The following is a 19,982-nucleotide window of genomic DNA, read 5'->3' as shown; positions in this document are numbered from 1 at the left end:
CATATACAGCCTTACAATCTTGAATAAAATTTCCAAGATAAATTTTTGTGTAGTTCCTAGAAGTGTTTGTCGCCTTTTACAAAGATTCCGGAAATTCCCTGTATATAATAAAATTCTGGAAGATTTTTGATCTCTATATCCCCTGTGCTGCACAATTTTGAAATTACAGTTTTCATTATTTTATATTTTATATGACAAATGGGTGAACGAACAATAATTCGTTTACCCAGATTTAGTCCACAGTGGAATTAAAGCTGCGGGCGATCTTCTTACGAATAGCGGCTCAGTTGTCCAACACCATTCCCATATTATATCTAGCTTAATGACTCACAGAGCCATTCTTTCCAGGGATGCCATCGATAGCCATCATAAACTGGAGGCAGTTGAAGAGACGACATCTCAACTGCAATTAAATTAACGAAGTAACGAAGCGCGTCTAACTCAATTGGAAAGTGAATCTCGAAGTAAATTCTATTTGGAGTATATGCGCGTATGCATGCCAATGACAGCCGTACAACTCAATCAGATAACTGAATCAACTGAGGCAGGAATGAAGTGAACCACAAAGGATGATGACAAGAAGAGGAGAAGGAGGAGTTAAACTTGTAACCATTAACATTAACTTTTTGCAAATTTAACCTGGACATTTTTGGAATGCTTTCATAGATTGCACAAGTGAGAAGTGTATCCGGATACCAAGATCGGTGACAACAATTAGAAAAAACCTTCATTTGGCAAGTTTCCTAATGTTGTTTACAACGTTGTGTAGTACTAAATAAAGAGAGAAATTTTTGAGAACGATTAAGACTGAAAGTTGGAAGGGTAATTTTTTGGTGATAAAGTACACTGGCCATCTACAAGGTTATATAGACTTATCTCAGAAAGATCAGCCACTGAAGATAATTACGGATAACGACTTTGAAATCTTCTGGTAAGTATTCCTAACTACAATACAATGCAATAATATAGATAGTCTGAGAATGTTACTAGATCGATTTAGCTTTCAACAACCCTGAGTGAGGTAGCTTTCTGGCGGTATGTTCCGATCCTTGTATTTTTTCGCATTCTATAGTGTATTGATTATTCAAAAACTTGTATTATACTTTTAGACTCTAAACATGATGTTTCCCGCTTACGCATTTAGTGCTGCAGCACCATCCACAGCTTGGCCAGCGTTGCTACCACCACTTCAACCTATACCGCCACACAGTTCCACTCGAAATGATACGAGTGAGGGAGTTTTTCCAATCTTGCCTGGCGAATTAGTTTTTTAACTTCGAGTAAACAAATCAGACCAGTTAAAATTCATCCTATCTTTTCAATCTAAAACTCCTGATTGTAGATCACACTTCTTGACGAAATAATAATTTTAACAATTTCTTGACCAAATAATAAATATAACTAAATTAAAAGGTACTAAATGTGATAGCACGAACTGCATTAATGGTTTGTTTGATGAAAATTAATTTTAATTTGCTACGTTATTCTTATGGTGTTGGAAAAAACCCACAACAAGTAAAGTGACGTATTTTAGATAAGCGCCACAATTAAAAAAAAAGGATAAGCCGGCACTAAATAAGCAGCCATTCGTGGTCCATATAAGACTGGTGCAAGAGATTTCACAAATTTGTTCCAATTGAAGATTTTGAGATATTTACAATAACTTTTTGTTGAAATTTCTTTTTAAAATTGTTTTTATTGGTGTCCGGTACTCTGTATTCGACGAATTATTCCCTTTGAACTTACCTTTTATATAAAAGCTTTTAGGTCCTGATTGTGCAAATGCTCGAAAAGTTCACGAACGAAACTGTTTTGTCTACTTAACACCGTATCTGGGTCTTGCTGTCGATGACAGGAACAAACGGAAGCAACGTCGTAATCGAACAACATTCAACCAGCAACAAGTTAGGCTTATATCAATTTTGGAATATTTGGCGATTAACTTAAATAATCCCAGTGTGTTTTTTTTTTATCTTTATTTTTATACAAAACTAAAAAATAATGAAGTTTTAATGACTGAAAAAAGGTTTTGGTGGACAAAGCTGTTTTGCTTGAGATAATCCCTGAACAAATTGATGGGATTTAGATGAACTTCCATTAGGGATAAAAAAGGAATTCACTGGAAGTGAATTGGTCAGTAGTTCACAAACAGTTCATGAACTTAATTTGAAATGAATCACTCTTTTCTCCAGTCTACAGTTTAATTTAGATTCCCATTATTATTAATGGCATTACAAATTCAAGAGTTATAAGAATAAGATGCTGTTGATTTATGAGAAGCGAAGCGAAGAGCGATTTTATTGACATTGTTCTTCATGAAAATCTTAAGGAATAATATCATTAACAACAGCTGGTAATGGCTGAATAATCAGACTTTGATAACTGCTTGTGCTAGATTTCATGTTCAACCAAGCGATGGGCAAATAAAAGCTTCAGCCTAGTAACTACCAAACACTGTTCCTCTCCTCACTGCTTCATCTGTAACAAATGTTCGAGGTTTTCGAGTTTTCGAATTTTCAAGCATTTTCTGAATAAGGTCACTGAAGTTCTATGAGTAAGCAGTTCTGAAGGCTAAATAGGATCTTTAATCGAGATCTTGTTTCGATCGACGATGACAACATGACGAAAAAGTAGAGGAAGAATTATATTAAGTTGATGCAATTTGTCTTCATGAAGGCGAACGAAATGCGACAAATAAACTAATTTTATCATGACCGAATCTAGTAATTCAATTTGGCTCATCCTGAACAAAATTTAATTATGTGTTCCGAAAACCCCTTAAACAAATTTGCGATTCTTCACTGAAAGGACTTTTTCTAACTCTTCCATCAATTACATCTTAAGGCCTTTAAAAATTCTTCTTAATACTGAAATGGATCAATTAATATAACTTCTTCGGTCTGTAAAATGGATTGTTTTCTTCACTTACAGTTCACTATAAAGCAACCTCTTTGCACTAGAAATTGGAAGTGAAGAAGTGGAGGTGCATACAGCAATACTAAGCTTCTCGGAAGAACATCTGGGTTAAAGCGTCAAGACCCCTTAACTTAGCAGGTGATGATACCAGCTAAACCACCAATATTTGCATACTTGACAGTTATTGTACTATTAAGATTTAAAAGCATAATTTTGAAAGTATGTTGTGGGACTATACTTATCAGCAATGCAAAACAGTGTAACTAATATTATTAAGATTATATCTATCAATATAAGCATTTCATGTATTAGAAAGTTTCAGGGGTGACGAGAAAAAGGCAAAAATAACAGGATTTAAAAAATAACGTTGGAAAGATGGTAGCCAATAGTACCGGGAGTTACGGATAGCAGTAGGCGGTATTGTAGTTAATCACGCTAAAAAATATTCATTTGAAAAATAAAAGACGTAATAAATTTTGCTGAAGCAATAGAAGTATGGAGTCCATTCCAAATCAATTAAGTAACCGATTCTGGTAAAAATCTTTTTCTAAAGCGGTTTCATCTATTATGGAAAGTTCGAAAGTTCAGAAACCAGACATCTTTTCAAAACATGTATTTCATATAACTGTGCCAGATCCATTCTGTCTACCTTTCGCTTTGTAAATGTTTAATGTTTGAAACTCTCTCTACTATCCTGGCTTTTCAGGAAATTTTTTTTAGCTAAACGAACTTGAAGCAGCTTTTCACAAATCGCATTATCCTGACGTGTTCGCACGCGAAGAGCTTGCTATGAAGATAAATTTACCAGAAGCCAGAGTACAGGTAAGTGGAAGTCAGTGGTACTATATGCTACCGATTTTGCCAAACGTAAAATTTTAAGTCAGATAATTGATTTGCAAACGTTCAAGTACGGTTGAATCAATCCCTGTGGACATGTAAAGAGAAATTCTTCAGGTGTGGTTTCAAAATCGTCGAGCAAAGTGGCGAAAAATAGAACGTGATGATCAGAAATTGAATCACTGCAATGGTCAACATGGAAGTGTTGTATCTAGTGTACGGCTCAGCGAATCACATCTGTTCTCGGCACTAGCTTCACCACCCTCTTCACTGTCAACAGCTTTAAGCCAGTTCTGCTCCATCAGAACATTAACACGACCATAGCTCTAATCTAATTTTGTCCAATAAATTATCCAATTGTTCATCAATCCTTAACATGCATATCTTTATAGACGAATGCAGTTCAAACTGTTGTAGTTTATAATCAATTAAGAGTCCTATATAAAATAAAAAGTGAAGAAAAGTGGTTGCCAACATCAAGTCAAATTACTACCTATCCCAAATAAGAATATCGTGAATTTGTCAGAGCTTCGGAAGTAAACATTAGATGTCACAAAGGCAACGATGGAAATCCTGAAAAATCTAAAAATCTAAATCGATAGAAGTTTAAAAATAATCTAGAATACTGTGATGCAGGACATTACAAGAAATTTTTTGAAAAAAAGGGAAAAAAGACCAGGAAAAATCCTAAAATAAAAGGATTTACTATAACACCAGTAACAAAGACAACATCAGTAGTAATTCGGAAAAAAGTAAAAATACCTGAAATCCGCATGTCGGAAAGAACCCTGAAAGAAACGGCAATCTGCGTAATCCAAATTCCTTCCACAAAGCGTACAATTCCGGATTGTCGTTAGGCTAAGTCCATCATCAAAAGTGTCACCAAACCGTTCATGGCATACGGAAACCGCCCCTTACCTTTTGTATGTCTGGATTTTATGTTAACATAATGTTCTTATTTCTCCTGCTTCTCTAGTCTCTCGTCACTCACTACACTTTTCCTTTCTTAGCTGTCATCATCCTGGTTCATATATATATATATAAGTATATAAAATCACTACAGTTTGGGTGGCGGGGAGGGAGGAAGACGGGGAGGAAGGGAGATATTTCTGGGAACCAAAATTCCAAGTTTCTTCCGTGGCGCTCAAACTATTCCTGTTACGTGCGCATTTTAGGTGCTACAACAGTAAGTCGTGAATGGGAGAGGAAAAATTACTTTATTGCTACAATAAAGGATGCGGTATAAAGTTCGACCCTGGTGACAACAATGACAGTAAACGCTTGTTTCTTACTTTCCTCCGTTTTTTTAATGATCATTCTTCCAATTTTTTTAGTTTAAACCGTTATTACTCAGTTGTTTTCTCCCATATCGATATCGATCAGAACACAATTAATAATATTGTTTGTGAGCTTACATCTCACTTGTTAGAAGTGCGTTTGATAGATGACGCCATGGCATTCAGTTCAGACTGCGCAAGATGGATCGCATTACATAAGTGTGATCTCAGCATCAACCTTGTTCTTCTTTATTTTCATCTTTGCGTTACATCTAAATGCTCTCTTTTCAGTCAAATATACAAAACCATTATCAGCAGAAATATTCGTAGTGAAACACATGTCTTTTTCAGATTCATGTTTGTATCATCCTGGCGCGCCATACTTCCATGATGCATATAAAATTTGGAGCTGTTGCAATCAGAAAAGTACGGACTTCAGCACATGGTTAAGTTTGAAAGGCTGCACCCGTGGACAGCACAGTAATCAGAAATCGGTAGGAGAAACGAAACCCGAGAAATCGGAGAAAAAACAAGCACCGGAAGAGGTATGTTCAAGCGACATATTACTGTTCAATTACGGTTTGGTTAAAAATTGATGTTGTTTGGGGTCTTTTTTTATTCCCGTTTATCTTGATTTATGTTCCAAAGCACTGGAGAGATTTTCCGTATTCAGAGCAGTGGCAGAATACTTGACAGAAAATCCGCTGTTTCTCTGGAGAGTGCAGTATTTTTGCATCTGCATATAGAAATATTAGTCATCCGAAAGAGATTTTTATTATCATTCATTTAATCATTCAGTCTTACTCTTCTGCACCTGTGACTTTCGGTTTCTTCAGAAAGGACATTGAAAGTAAAATCCGTATAAGGAAATAAGCCTTTAATGTATCCTTCATGATCTTTATTCAATACACTTCATTTCAGGTAATCGTTTGGAGTGGTTTGAATAAACCTGCAGCTAGACACGATTCTTTGGAGATAATGAAAGCAATAAAGTTCGAAATAACTGATGGTGCCTTAAAAAGCGTTGAAAGATTTAAATCAGAAATGAAGGAAGAAGCTGAATCAGATATTCATATCGGCGTATCATGTAAAAATCCTGGTTGCGAAAAGGTTCGTGTAATAAGTAACTTTCAAATTAATTGCTTTCTCATTATTCTTCTTTCAGTTATGTTTTTCGAAAAGACAAAACTATCGGTATTGGATTTCTGCAAAGAATAATGCAGTTTGAAATGCGTAGTTACATTCAACTTTCAGCATGTTGTTGGCATATTTTCTTCCACTGGAAACTTACTATTTTACTCTCAGTGGCTGCTTAACAAATGGAGTGTTCAAAATATTTAATCATAATTATCTCTGTAAAAAGGAAAAACTTGTAAGATGAAACAAAAGCGTGAAATTAACTCATGAAACAAATCGTTCTTGCTTATCGAGATTTAGCAAGCGATTCAAATGAATTTTAGGTTTATGAAGGTGAAGGGAGCAAAAATGAGAAATGTATGTATCACAGTGGTGTAGCTATATTTCATGAAGGAATGAAATACTGGTCATGCTGTGAGAAGAAAACTTCCGATTTTAGCATTTTTCTTGAGCAGAAAGGCTGCACAACAGGAAAGCATTGTTGGACAAAGGTAAGAATACTCGAAATTTTTTTTTCTCCCCTTGATACTAAAAGTCCAACCGGAATTCTCAGAATGTGTAAACAGAAGAGTAGACAAAAATGCAGTTCCACTTTGAAATCGAGTCCAGAAACATGTCATTTTTTTTCTCGTTCGATGGTTAATCAAAGTTCATCATTCATCTATTCAGATAGAGCGCGTTGACAAAATTCGTGAAGATTGGTTTAGCGGAGGTGGTTTCATTCATTTGAATATTTACTGTAAAGGAGCAGTACCGGATTCATGCAAGGTGGAAAGCAATGGTCTTATATTACAAATGAAAGTCGTACATGGTTTCGGTGCAAAAGAGACGCAGCTGAATTATGAACTTTTTGGTAGAATCAATGTAGATGCATCAAAGGTAGTTTTTTTTTTTGCCTAATTTTTCTTCTGTATCTTTTCAGGGTTTGGTTATTTATTTAAGTGGAAAAGTTCTGTTTCATAAATTTAGTCTTTGTAACAGAGTTAATGGGCGTTATCAATATCTTTGCAGGTAATAATTGGTGAAAGAAAACTGGAATTAGTATTAAAACAGGAAGATGTAGCAAGCTGGCCACGGTTAACGTATGATGCAAAAAGCGTTGATGCAGAAACTAATTGATTATGTTGACTTCCTTATTTTATTTTTTTTTTTTTTTGTTTTTTCAGTGAGTTTTAAATGTCACTGTAATACAAAGAGCAAGAAAAAGTGATTGTTTTGATGTTATAACGAAGCAGGATCCGAATAGTAAGCTGTCATATACGTTTCGTACCGAAGTCAATATACCACATTTCGGTTTCCAATGCCAATGCATGTATTATTCCTCATTGTTATTTACTGTTTCAATTTTATGAATTCAATGCCTAGTTTTTTGATTACGTGAACAATTTATGGTCCCAACAAATTTTCTGCAACTTACTAAGAATTTTTTTTGTTGGAAAGAGTTCTTGTTAAAAGGATGAAAAGGAAGGATTTTGTTTAGAAAACTTATTAAAAAGGATCAGATCAATTGTCATTTTTTTGATATGAATAACGTTATTGCTGGTTTTCGGTAGAAATAAGTATTTCTGGAAGACTAATACACCTTTGTGTAATGTAAAGGATTTTGAAAGTATCGGTTATCTTCTGAAGCTACTTTTCATGAACTATTTTGGCTGATTTGATTCCTTCTATTCTCCTTTCTGGGTGAGCGACTTTGAAGACATTCTTTCTGAATGTTTTTTATGATAATATTTGTTGGAAGGAAGTATTCTCTGATTTTATAGAGTGGATGAAGAATCAGCTGAACAGTATAGGATTGTTTCATTCTGTTGAAGCTATTTATACAGGTGGAGCAATCCAATGGAGTTCGGACGGGAAAACATTGTTTTCAGCTTGTGGCAACTATATCAGGGCTTCGAATGTTGATAATGGAAGCGAAAGGTAGTTCAGCGTATCATTCTTTTATTTTGGTAGGAACTTGATTTATTAAAGTTCAGTTATGAATGTATGGAAAGTCTAAGTATATGGAGCCCCAATGGTGACTGGTAGAAGAAAGAGTGCGGAGTAATGAATTTGGGAATCAGCTACCAGCCATTGCGAATAATAGATGTGTGCGATGATTTAGAAACTTCGAAATGGGAGATTTATTAAATTCTCTGTTCAAATGAATTTAAGCTGAACTGGCTGTGAGTTAATGCTTTATATCCTTTTATTATAAATAAGGGTTTTATTTTGTTATAGTTACAAGATTGGGGATGAAGAGGATCTGTTAAGAGTATCAACTTTCTTGTTGAACGAGGATTGCAATTCCATCATTGTGGCTTATACTAATGGTCTTTTACGAAATTATCGATTATTTCCGCAAGAAAATGGATCTGAAGTAGTAAATCCTGTGATAGTTCGTCAATGGAAGTCAACTCATACGGCACCGGTTTTAGTCATAAGATTTTCCAGAGGTGACACGTTACTTGCTACTGGATCAGCTGATTTTGTTGTCAAGGTTTGAATTTTCGACTATGTCATTGCAGCTAATCGCTGCATATGTATTTGAATAGCTGCAGACGTATCAGCTGTAATATGTTAATATACTGCAAAGACGTTATATTGACTTCCATGCTGTACACGTCCATGTTCCGAAATTGATTGATGTTGACGGTTAACAGATGAGGAACTGTTTGAAAAGCTTCAATCAATTATCTAGGTTTGGAATCTCGAAGAACGCAACTGTGTTGGTTCATTAAAAGGTACAAGCGTTGTAAGTGCTATCGAATTTCTCCATAAATCTCGTGTAGTGGTTGGCTATACTGATGGCAGCTCATCATTATTCTGTTTGGAAAATTCAAGGAAACTGGTTTTTCGATGGACTAACCACACAAGGTTAGCTAGATAAGCTTGTCATATTTGTAACTTAGGGAATGTCGGTTTTTAACTTTCTTTTGCTAGTTTAATAATGCTTTTGATTTCTATAAGTTCATTTACTGCTGTTTCATACATCCATTTTTGTTGTATTTTAGCCAGATTGTCAGCATAATTATTCGACAGCTACCGGAAGTTGTTTTTATGAGTCGTGATCAAACGCTTTCAATCGTTAATGTGGATAGTTATGAAAAAATGAAAGTGCTTCCCTTGTATGAGCCGATCGAAGCAGCAGTTCTTGTGTCTGAATTGTTGTTCACAGTGGGAGAGGAAGGTATTTTGAAATGTTGGAATATGGAAAATGCAAAATTGCTAAGGTCTGCAAGTATATGTGGGTTAGTTTATTTTAATTTTTAATGTCTCAAGCGAGCTCGAAGCAATGTTTACTATATAATCTGTCGTATCATGTGAAAGTCTCCCGATTTCGTCCTTGATTTTTAGTTTTTAAATATGACCCGATTGTTCAAACTCAGAATAATTATGTCAAATCAGTATTTGACTTATTTTCTTAATCCTATCTTAATGAGACAAGATAAATAGAAACAACTTGCTATTTATTCATAGTTTGGGCAGAATGGTGTTTTGCTTTGCAGGTTTTATTTTAAAGAATTTCCAGGTCTCGCATTAATTCTATTATTTATAACCAAGTCTGCAAAAAATTTCTTTTGGCTACCTCGGATTTCAACGTTTTTTGGGTCGATGAGGAAACTTTCATAATTGAGCGGCAGTTTGCTGGTTTCAATGATGAAATTTTTGATGTTTGTTTTTTTGGACCGAAACTGGAATACTTGATTGCTGCCACAAACAGTTCTGAATTACGTTTTTATAATATAAATACTTGGTCTTGTCGTCTTATTACTGGTATGTTTGTTTAGCAAATGCTACATTATACACTTCACAACACCTTCAGCATGAACTCTTTCTATTCGTTTTCTTGAAGAGATTTCTGTTTCTCTCCAATACTTTCGTGTGCTAGACTGCTAGGACATGACTTGATATTTACGTTTTTTTTGGCATTACTTTTAAATCATTGTTGCCTTCCAATACCGGTACATGCATCCAGCAGAATAAAGCATTAAATGATGTTTAGCATCTGAAAGCATTTCATGGGCAATGAAATTTGTTCAGCAGTATATCCATGTAACGAGATATTGCCATGTATTCGTTTTAATTCATAAAATTACAGGTCATACTGACAGTGTTTTATCACTCTCAACTGCACCATGGAATCCAAAGATTTTTACCAGTTCTTCTAAAGATAACACTTTTATTATTTGGCATGTGGACTTTAACGACGGTGAAGAAATAAAAGTGGAAAAGGCGATTGGTTATTTAGATTTATTTTTATTTCTTCATATACTTTATTCCTCTATATATTTTCCTTCTTTTTATTCCTTTTAATGATATATGTTTAATTTTTAGGTAGGTTTAGCTACTGGACATACGAATAATGTCACATGTGTGCGATATTCCAACAGTTCCAAGCATCGTTTCGTCGTTTCAGTATCAAACGATACAACGATCAAATTATGGCCACTAAAAAATTTCAAGGAAAGAATGGAAAAGTAAGTATTATTTTTTTGTTCAGTTGTTCATTTCAGCACTGAACAACAGTTTATGTTATTAATATGATTGGGGATGGTGTTCATTCTTGTTCAAAACTTATTTTTTTGATTCAAGGAATATTTACAAGAACTAATTTATTGGAACTTAGCATTTTTCTCACTTGATGCTTTTTTGCTTTTGAAACAGTCACTTTTAGTGAGCCCTCTTCTGTTAGTGTTTATTACGTTTTCAATTGATATATGACTTTTTTCAGTTTGAAACTGCAGTCGTCAGCAACATTAGTTGCCCATGCAAAGGATATAACTTGCTTAGATATTAGTTTGAATGACCGTTTGTGTGTTACTGGTTCCATGGACAAGACAGCGAAGTTGTGGCATATTGATACTGATAAAATGCATTTTACTATCGGTGGCATGTTAAGTGGCCATCGCCGTGGAGTTTGGGATGCTCGTTTTTCACCGTGCACTCAGGTTGCGTTTTTCGCTAAGTACTCTCTTTGAACTCATTCCACTATATCGATGATAATCCGAGATGTATTATTGGAAACAAAGATTAGAGGGTGGTTTCAAAAACTTTCATTTTCGGATTTTGCAGCGAAATTGAAATGATAGTTGCATAAGATGTTTATTTATTAATCTGTTCAGACTGTGATAACATGTAGTGGTGACTGTATGATCAGGATATTTTCGCTACCAAGTCGGGATTGCATCGCTACATTAGCTGGACATCCGTCTGCCGTACTTAATGTAATTCCATTTTTCTCCATATTTCTTCTTGAAATGGTAAATCTTTTCAGATCCCTTCTTGCTAACAGCTTTTTGTTCTTGAGTTCTAGCTTTTTGCTTTACTGTTTTTCAGGGTGTTATAGTGAATGGTGGGAAACAGATAATATCTGCGGATAGTGGTGGCTTACTTAAAATATGGGATATTGCCTCCAATGAATGCATCGCAACGGTAGAAGCACATGATGAGAAAATATGGGCTTTACAAGTAGCAAATGACGAAAGCCGACTTGCTACGGGTATTCTTCCAAAATTTTAGCACATTTTCGTGTTCATTTATCCATCATTTGCCAGTCCTGTTTATAAAAGTTTCGTTAATCACTAGATAATTATGTTGGACTTGATCGATTTCTTCTAATGGTTCTGTCGCATGCTTTTTTTTTGGGAAATTACGTTTGTCAAAGATTTTATTTTAGCGAGTAGTGATGGACGAATAAGAATTTGGGAAGATATTTCTGAAAAAAAACGCGAAGAAGAAGAACGTAATCGAGCAGAAAAGGCGCATAGTGAACAAATTCTAGCAAATCTGATGCAACAGAATCATTACGCCGAAGCTTTAGCGTTTTCGCTGACATTGGCAAGACCGTACAGGTATTTAGAATTTATAACCCTCACAAATGAGCTGTTTAAATTGACTTAAAAGAATTTAAAAAATTTTGTAGGCAAGTGATATTTAATTTTGCTTTGCCCTGGTGTAAATAATGTTTACGCTTAAGTACAGAATATCTTTGTGACTCCTCTGTTTTCATATTAGATAAAGTTTTTGCGAAAAATCTTCTTTCTTCCTTTTGTAGAAACTGTGGGATTGTAACTTCTAAGAGATAAGGAAATTTGAAAATTCGCTTCTCCAATTGCATATATTTCAAATGTTCAGCAGATAGATTAATGAATACAAATTATTTTATGTACAAAATGTCGAGTAATCGTATTATGTGATTAGGAGATGCGCTTCACAGGTTGATCGTTTATTCTGTTTTTATAGTTGCTTGAAAATAGTGCAGGGAATGATAGCGCTAAAATCAGATGAATTGCACTGTGCTGTCAAAAAATTACGAGAAGAAGAGTTGGTGGTACTATTGGACTTTGCCGCCCAGTGGAATACAAACAGTCGAACAGCAGATGTAAGTATTTTATCAGCTTGAGTTTCACGGCTAGTGTTTAGTTTTCGTTTATATTTCGCGCATTTTCCTTTAAATTTTCAAGAGTTTACTACCTTTTCGAGGGATTCAGTTGGAGTTACTACTTCTGTCAGAAAAATGTTGGCAAAGAATGGCATAAGATAATAAGCTTCTTTTTTAAGTAAATTTCTCAGTATATGTAAATCTAAGTATTATCAGAACCCCTGCTTTGCGAATCTACGAATCGTAATAGTTCGATGCTCATAAATTTATAAATGGACTCGAAATAAGCAAATACCATCGACGAACGCTTGAAATTCTTGATATTTGCTTTTAGGTTGCTCAGCTAGTGCTTTATTGCGTTTTGCATTCGTTCTCTCCCAAGCAGTTATTAAAAATGCCTAACTTTGCTTCAATGATAGAAGCATATATTCCATACACAACCAGGTATGAAGTATGATTTCAGTCCAATTCTTTCTCATAAAAAGTTTGGAGATTTAAATTGTTTTAAGAGCTTGCTACTTTTTTGACGGATTCAGTCGGAGAAGTATTATTTTAAGGGAAACTGCGAAAATTACTAATGGAAAAATTTGTAGGCACTTCGATCGCTTAACAAGAGCCCGGCAAAATGCCGCATTTCTGGATTATACTTTAGCGCAAATGTCTCTCTCGAATTTATAAATAATTTTTATTACATTCTTGATAATGGCAGCAGAGTTAAATTGTTAAAAATGATTTTACTACTTGTTTTTCATTGGTTGATCTGTTTGAACGTGTCATGCAGCTGTGACTACATAATATTATTGTTATTTTGCTATTTTGTTAGAAGAATTGAACTGCTGTTCGTTTTCAATAAAATTTCATTGCATGTGTTATTATTTGGTGTTGTTATATGTCGTTTGACACAGTTATTATTATATTTTTATCTAATTTTACCTATGTCTTTTTCAAGATAACTAAATTTCTTTAAATTAATAAGTGATCAATGACTGTAATGGAAAATAGGCTAAACGGAAAAGGGAATATAGACTAAATGCGAAATTTTGAGTTTAGAAATAAATGCTTATCGTCTGTATTTCAAGTTGGTTATGGAAGGAACGACTGTTGAAACTGATTTACCGATGGAAGCAGTCGACGATGATGAAATGCCGGACTTGGTAGAAACAATCCCTATACATTTTACTGCCTTGGCTGACCGGATGGAAGACAAAGACATCATCCCATTGACAGAAGAGAGATTTAGCGTGGTGAGCTTGCTTTGTTTATGAATTTGAAGTGTTTTCAAGTTTAACGGCTCAATCCGTATAGTTTTGTATTCGGTAAGATTTTTGGACTAAACACATAGACTTTTTCTTTAAGGAAGTTCTTTAAACTTCATTTGTTCATTTCATATCATTTGATAAACAGGAAGATACTTTATAATCTGCAGAATTTTCCTCAAATAATCCAACAGATTGTCCAAAAATAGTCAGGAGATATGTGGCTGGCTTGGATGTCTTTTGATTTATTTATTTAAGCATAGTTTGATGACACCTTAATTTTCGTAGGTAACTCCAAGAGATATTTGAGTGGAGGTGTATTATTCAAAATAAATAAACTGCACTAGGGCAGGACAAATGCAGTAAGCATTATTTTACTTGAAGAACATTTCAAAATGAACTAAGCGAACTGCTTTTTTAATCTTTCCTGTATCTTAGTGGAAAATTAAAAATTTACACAGTAATTAACATCTTAAACAAGAGCAACATAGAGATGCAAAAAGGATGGTCCCCGTTGCATTGTGAAAGAGTGAGCACCCATTTTGAAGTGTTCGGTTTTCCATTTTTTATCAAAGTGCACTTTCCGCAACACAGCACAAAGTGTTATGACGATACACGCAACTGTTGCGTTTTATCACCAACAATCGCATAAAAATGCGTTGGTTAAATTTTATTGCTTTTGGTATATTTTTGCAATTGGTTCTACAAAAAAGAAGGTAGGGAAGGAAGACCTACCGCATTGAAACATTAGACACAAACTCTAATGGCACTCATATATAATATTCTTTCTTTCTCATTTTCTCTTTTTCTCTATGTGGACCTTCAATGCAGGCGGGTAGATAGCAAAAATGCCATTAAAAATTTTTTTAAATCAAATGGTCGGTAGCTTTTGACTGTGTTCTCTATTTAATATCTATGTATGTATATGTCTGTGTATATGTTGTGTTTTATAGCACTAAAAAAACGACTAAGATCTCTTTTGGCTAAAGACCGCACGCAACGAGTAAATTAATACTTGTAATAAATTAAGATTGTTATAAGAAAGAAGAGGCGAGATAAATGAGTTAAGAAGGTAAGCTGGTAATTTCGACATTTGATAATTAACTGGTTGCAGCAAATTTCGTTCCATTGGTAGCTAATAATTTATTTTTCCGTCTTTTTCTTCCTTAATTTGCATGCAAAAATGACCAGATTTGCGTATATGATACCTCCTTATCACTAATGCTTCTACTGACCATCACTATTACTATTCGTCTTTGTAATCGTTGATTGGTAGGGTCTTTTTACCAACTACAAATCAATTTTCTGAAGTCAGAAGGATCTGGTTTCAAATGGCCGGGAGCGTCTATTCAAACTATCAAGTTCCTTCTGTTTTTCTTTTCTTTTATTATGAGTGCAAAAAAATTACCCTTTGCTTTATACACCAGATTTCATTGGTTTCCATCGATCAGTACTTGGTGTCGCTAATATTTGCACAGATAATTCAATGGAGCAGTGACTAATTAACAATTGATTATGCATATAGGAAGCAGGCGGAGGACTCTTAGACTGAAATATCATAGATTTTCATTATTATTTTATTTATTATATTGATCGAACATGAGAACGATTGCTGGGGTGTCGGAATTTGGTCCTTATTTTTAGAAGTTACATTTTGCACAGCCCGGTAGAGATCGCTCTATTCTTTCATTGTTTCTGTTCAGGTACGAAAGCGGAAAAGAAACCGTAAAGACATTGAACTGGTATCAGAAGAATCTGAAATTAATGTTGCAGAACAAACACACCACAAGAAACATAAGAATATAACAAATACTGAGATTCGTAAAGTTCCAGTGCCACCACATCGCTATTCACCACTAAAAGAACACTGGACGAAAATTGTTTTGCCGGTCGTCAAGCAGTTACATCTGCAGATAAGGTACCCCTATGTCTTAGCAAATTTTAGCAAATTTTTTGCTCAACTTCAAATTACATTAAATAGATTTTTTTTCCGTGGAAATAGGAACTGCTCGTATTGCGTCGTAGTCATGATGCTAGCTCTAATTGACCATACAACTTTGCCATGTCTAATAATCATATTATTTGCCTAGAAAGTTTCTGCGTCCTTTGTTCTAATACATTTCCGTTTGTTTCTCGAACTTTCCATTGTAATCTAGTTTACGACATAAATTTATTTACCAGTCGCGCTCTAACTGAAACTTGAATCAGAATGAATTTTGTTGAAAGCATTATTCTTGTATACATTTCATCGATTGACAGGCGGATACATAAACAAAAGTTTTTAGATTCAACCTGAAATCACGAAATGTGGAAATTCGTACATCGAATGAGACTGAGGATCTTACACATTTGCAAAAGGCTGGTCACTTTTATCTAAAAAAATATATCAAAAAGGTTGCTTTTTCCGAAGGATTTTTGCGAAACAATTTGTGTTTTCAGGCTGAGGATTTCGTCCGTGCTTTTGTTTTGGGTTTCGATGTTGATGATGCGGTGGCGCTGATCAGGCTGGATCATTTATTCTTAGAAAGTTTCGAAATTAATGATGTTAAGCCACTGAAAGGAGAGCACTTGTCACGTGCTATCGGACGAATTGCTGGAAAAGACGGGCGGACCAAATTTACGATTGAAAACATAACTAAGGTCGTAGTAATTTTAATACGATGTGTAATAAATGATAAGCTGATATAGTAATTTGGGCGCAGATTAATATTTCAGTAGGAGTTCGCTAGCTTCGTCATGGCATTTACGTGGCTTTGTTTATAACTCAGTGAAATTATATTACAGACTCGTATTGTGCTCGCCAACAGCAAAATTCATTTACTTGGTGCTTACCAAAATATTCGGATAGCCAGGAATGCAATCTCTTCTTTGATCATGGGTTTCTTTTTTTTTCGAAAAAAACTTTCATGCTTTGGCGAAATTGAAAAGCACTTAAGATGTCAAGCCTCATTTCCCACTTTGTTATACACGGTAACTGGTAGTTTATCCATGGAAAGTTAAGTCAGTAGCATGTCAAAAACAAGTTGGCGAAATCTTGGCTTGCAAATCTTGCAAATAAATACAGTACATATGTAAGTTATGTTTCAGGTAGTCCACCATCAAAAGTATATGGTAATTTACGAAATCTTGCAAATCGAGCAAGTGAACGCTTGTGATTTCTGCTTTACCTCTGCTTTGTTTCCTTCAATTTACCATGTGAAAGTTTATTGAACTGAATTGGTTAAAAAAATCGCGAAACTGAGTTTTTGAATTCTGAAACAGGGAACGACATCATCAACAGAGACTCAGTGACAAAACAAACGATTAATATATTACAGATGCTAGGGTAGCCGAAATAACATAGGATAAACTTTATTAGTTTTGTATTTGTGCATTTATAATCTCAAGCGAGATGCCCAATGCTTTGTTTTTAAATAAAGATCAGTGGGACTAAGAATCTGATTTTTAAAATCTTACTAACTAACGTGAAAAGGCATTAGGGCAACTTGCTTCATTTATTGGCCTGAGATGAGGCCAGTTCGACCCGATTTCTTACAAAAGCAGTTCAGTAAAAGAGATAGGCTAATTGGTTCTGTGGTGTTAGGAAATTTGTTTTAAGATTTAATCGCGGATTAGAGGAATCGCGTTTCCTATCCTTCTTCGTGGTTGAAAGAAAGAAGCCACAACGAGTGAATTAGATCTATTCGATAAAATGAACTGGCCGAAAAATATTGAAGCAAAAGATGTAATAGGAATGGAGAGTGGGAAGGAAGGAATCTATTGTTTGCGTGTATGTGTACGTATGGTACAAATTACATGCTAACACCAGGTTGTGTACTGATAACTTAGCTGTTCAGATTAATAATGCATAAGAAGAGGTCTACTTAAGGTGCTGACAGAAATGGTAACGTTGGCGTATACGGTAAGATCGGAGCGAACTGGAGCGGTATTGGATTCATCACATGGTGATAGTTTAGAGACATAAAACGCAAATCGATATTATCCATTGGTGAAATAAACCTGAAAAATCCGAAGACAGATAAGATGTAGTGGAGCTGGGTATTTTTGTTTGCATCCATCAATCAGGTTTTTGATTCAGTCATACTTTTCAATGATCCCACAGAACCTTCCGCAGATAGATTTTCGAATTATACAGTGGTGTTGTTTAATCATATTATATCGTCATATTGTTTATATACTCACTGTCTAGGTTCGGCCAGGAGATCTATCGTTCTTGTACTTTTTGCTTTATTCAAAAAATAAGCTAGGCTTCAATTGGTTTAACTGTAGCTGTATCTTCATCATTCACTTGCTTTCCAGTTAAAAAAAAAGCTAATAGATTTGCTTAAATGTTTGATACCTCATACTTACAATATGGCCATAAACCGTACTTTCCAGATTCTTGTATATCCCTTTGATAAAGGAATTCTGATTTTTGCAAATGAGAAGTTCCAAACTTACATTGACGTTGTGGGTAATATTGCAGTTGGCTGGAAAATTACTGGGATAGATGGTCTGGACTCCATAATTTGTGGTTTTGGTAACACTGGCAGGAGCGGTGGTACACGCACCGGTTCCTCTATTTTTGCACTATTGTCCGACACACCAAGTTGCTCTGAAAAAAATCGTGGCATTGGTAAACTTGAAATTTGTTAATTAAGTTGACAATTTTAACTTCAAGTCGATATATATCTTATCTCCTTAGAAGCTCTAATTATTGCATTTGATCTTTCCTTGCCTGATAAGTCGGTAGAAACGTATTCAACTTCCGAACTCGATTGCTCCAAAATTAAACTGTTTGCAGCGATGTTTGTTGTAGCAGTAAGGCCTGCAGCGGCGGCAGCAGCATTAAGTTGCGCCCTCCGTTGTTTCTGTTGATCTCGTCTTAGTTTTATTTGACGGGCCATTAGTGTTCGTCGATTTTCAACCAGACCGCACTAAAAGTAATTTTCAGGTTGATTTTCTCCTTACATCTTTCAAATCCAACTGTTACTAAACAGTAACTGATTCTAATTTTAAAAAATGTGAAATCAAAGACGAGACAGAAAATCGACAAAATTCTACCACTGTACTCCCAAATCACAATATATGCTAGAAATTCAAATTTCTATTGTGCCGACTTTGCCGATTTTGGATAGATTTCCAGATTTTTATTCAATTCCAACGTAAATTAGTGAAGTAACATGCTTAAAACCAATATTAAGATTTTTTTTTAATTTTGATGTAAAAGATTGAATTAGATTAGTTATTCAAGAAATATGTCCTCTTCCTCCTCCGTTGATGTTTCAAGCAAAATGACGGATGATAGAAAAGGCGAACCAGATGACATCCACACTTCAGAAATGGACACTGCGCTTTTTTGTGTCCTCTAAGCGGTTGTTTATTGCCATGTGCAGAGCACAATGCACATTTCGGATCGCGTATCTTTTTACCCGTTGTTGAACGACTTGCTGCATGATTAGGATCCAATCGTCTCAAACTTAGCATGTTATTCAGTCGTCGTCGCTCCTCCACCATATGACAGTCTGCACATTCACAGTTCGCGTACCTGAGTGGAATTTTTACTTCAAGCGAAATTAATTTTCAAAACGTCATTCCTTTGAAACTCAAGAATTTTGTTGAGAGAAAATTCATCGAAGGAAGTTATGGAAGTTATTTGGGTGTGGTACCAGGATGATGTGGTAGTGATAAGATGAAGAACACGACAGTTCTGTAATGAACTACAGCTATTAAAAATCTTTTGTGCTTAAAAGACAAAGGATTTTTTGGATTTTGGTAGGTCACATCTGGAAAGGAATTCCTATATGCGGGAAATACTGACTCAAAGATGTTTTTAATACTGCTTGAAAAGGATTTAGGTATTGATTTCCTGATAAATACAAAGCAAAAGATTTTAGATAAAAGGAACCATAAAGATGGAGATGGAGAGAGAACAGCATTTCTACATATGTTGAAAATGAAAGTAAATCGTGATATTGAAGAAAAAGATGGTATTTTTATCTATTTAAGAATAATTTCTGGTCAAAACAACGTTTTAAACATTCATCTTTCGAATAAAAAATTTGTAGAAAACGTACAATTTGAAAAGCGAAATTTAAATAAGTCCATTTCTTGTTGGATAAACCATTTAGTCTGCTCAGGAGTTTGACAAAATGCAAGTCGAAGGATGAAATGAGATATAACATCGCGTCTTCTTTCATTTTCGAGTTCTTCCAG

At 34.9% G+C, this 19,982-nt stretch overlaps 5 protein-coding genes across 6 annotated transcripts; 4 read left to right on the top strand and 1 right to left on the bottom strand.

Annotated features, from left to right (window-relative positions):
• Window positions 1–1,118: 1,118 nt before the first annotated feature.
• Window positions 1,119–4,077, top strand: LOAG_05627 (hypothetical protein; the record flags this gene model as incomplete). The annotated part of the gene is made up of 4 exons (XM_003141164.1): window positions 1,119–1,230; window positions 1,768–1,904; window positions 3,637–3,738; window positions 3,871–4,077. 4 exons carry the CDS (start codon window positions 1,119–1,121, stop codon window positions 4,075–4,077), a joined length of 558 nt encoding a protein of 185 aa, XP_003141212.1.
• Window positions 4,078–4,922: 845 nt separating this feature from the next.
• LOAG_05626 lies at window positions 4,923–7,576 on the top strand. 2 transcript variants are annotated; one of them, XM_020446919.1, is made up of 6 exons: window positions 4,923–5,026; window positions 5,382–5,575; window positions 5,952–6,140; window positions 6,491–6,658; window positions 6,837–7,046; window positions 7,179–7,576. In XM_020446919.1, the coding sequence occupies exons 1-6, from the start codon at window positions 4,951–4,953 to the stop codon at window positions 7,284–7,286; spliced, it is 945 nt and encodes a 314-aa protein (XP_020302797.1). In that variant the 5' UTR covers window positions 4,923–4,950; the 3' UTR covers window positions 7,287–7,576. The 2 variants fall into 2 exon arrangements, with proteins under 2 accessions (XP_020302797.1, XP_003141211.2); XM_003141163.2 differs by lacking the exon at window positions 4,923–5,026 and having other exon boundaries at window positions 5,342–5,575.
• Window positions 7,577–7,924: 348 nt separating this feature from the next.
• LOAG_05625 (hypothetical protein) lies at window positions 7,925–13,317 on the top strand. The gene is made up of 14 exons (XM_020446918.1): window positions 7,925–8,087; window positions 8,388–8,646; window positions 8,848–9,023; window positions 9,161–9,397; window positions 9,679–9,923; window positions 10,249–10,382; window positions 10,485–10,627; window positions 10,882–11,098; window positions 11,273–11,374; window positions 11,487–11,649; window positions 11,827–12,001; window positions 12,393–12,531; window positions 12,866–12,975; window positions 13,125–13,317. The coding sequence occupies exons 1-14, from the start codon at window positions 7,936–7,938 to the stop codon at window positions 13,207–13,209; spliced, it is 2,337 nt and encodes a 778-aa protein (XP_020302796.1). The 5' UTR covers window positions 7,925–7,935; the 3' UTR covers window positions 13,210–13,317.
• A 200-nt stretch (window positions 13,318–13,517) lies between these two features.
• Window positions 13,518–17,067, top strand: LOAG_05624 (hypothetical protein). Its single transcript, XM_020446917.1, has 6 exons — window positions 13,518–13,775; window positions 15,491–15,705; window positions 16,073–16,145; window positions 16,227–16,427; window positions 16,572–16,665; window positions 16,875–17,067. Exons 1-6 carry the CDS (start codon window positions 13,617–13,619, stop codon window positions 16,940–16,942), a joined length of 810 nt encoding a protein of 269 aa, XP_020302795.1. The 5' UTR covers window positions 13,518–13,616; the 3' UTR covers window positions 16,943–17,067.
• A 583-nt stretch (window positions 17,068–17,650) lies between these two features.
• On the bottom strand, window positions 17,651–19,283 carry LOAG_05623 (hypothetical protein; the record flags this gene model as incomplete). Its single annotated transcript, XM_003141160.1, has 4 exons — window positions 17,651–17,786; window positions 18,228–18,381; window positions 18,541–18,703; window positions 19,086–19,283. 4 exons carry the CDS (start codon window positions 19,281–19,283, stop codon window positions 17,651–17,653), a joined length of 651 nt encoding a protein of 216 aa, XP_003141208.1.
• Between the last annotated feature and the right edge of the window lie 699 nt (window positions 19,284–19,982).

Source organism: Loa loa (assembly GCF_000183805.2).
Source record: "Loa loa unplaced genomic scaffold supercont3.24, whole genome shotgun sequence".
Lineage (NCBI taxonomy): Eukaryota > Metazoa > Nematoda > Chromadorea > Rhabditida > Onchocercidae > Loa > Loa loa.
The sequence above is the reverse complement of the archived record's forward strand: the minus strand, read 5'-3'. Positions and strand labels throughout refer to the sequence as shown.

Excerpts from the sequence above, each read along its gene's own strand:
- LOAG_05624 (XM_020446917.1), top strand. The coding sequence starts at position 13,617 with ATGGAAGGAACGACTGTTGAAACTGATTTACCGATGGAAGCAGTCGAC. Across the intron at positions 16,428-16,571 it reads CGATTGAAAACATAACTAAG|ACTCGTATTGTGCTCGCCAA; the intron begins GTCGTAGTAATT and ends ATTATATTACAG. Across the intron at positions 16,666-16,874 it reads AATCTCTTCTTTGATCATGG|GTAGTCCACCATCAAAAGTA; the intron begins GTTTCTTTTTTT and ends GTTATGTTTCAG.
- LOAG_05626 (XM_020446919.1), top strand. The coding sequence starts at position 4,951 with ATGGGAGAGGAAAAATTACTTTATTGCTACAATAAAGGATGCGGTATA. Across the intron at positions 6,141-6,490 it reads AAAATCCTGGTTGCGAAAAG|GTTTATGAAGGTGAAGGGAG; the intron begins GTTCGTGTAATA and ends AATGAATTTTAG. Across the intron at positions 7,047-7,178 it reads TCAATGTAGATGCATCAAAG|GTAATAATTGGTGAAAGAAA; the intron begins GTAGTTTTTTTT and ends ATATCTTTGCAG.
- LOAG_05625 (XM_020446918.1), top strand. The coding sequence starts at position 7,936 with ATGAAGAATCAGCTGAACAGTATAGGATTGTTTCATTCTGTTGAAGCT. Across the intron at positions 12,532-12,865 it reads CAAACAGTCGAACAGCAGAT|GTTGCTCAGCTAGTGCTTTA; the intron begins GTAAGTATTTTA and ends ATTTGCTTTTAG. Across the intron at positions 12,976-13,124 it reads TATATTCCATACACAACCAG|GCACTTCGATCGCTTAACAA; the intron begins GTATGAAGTATG and ends AAAAATTTGTAG.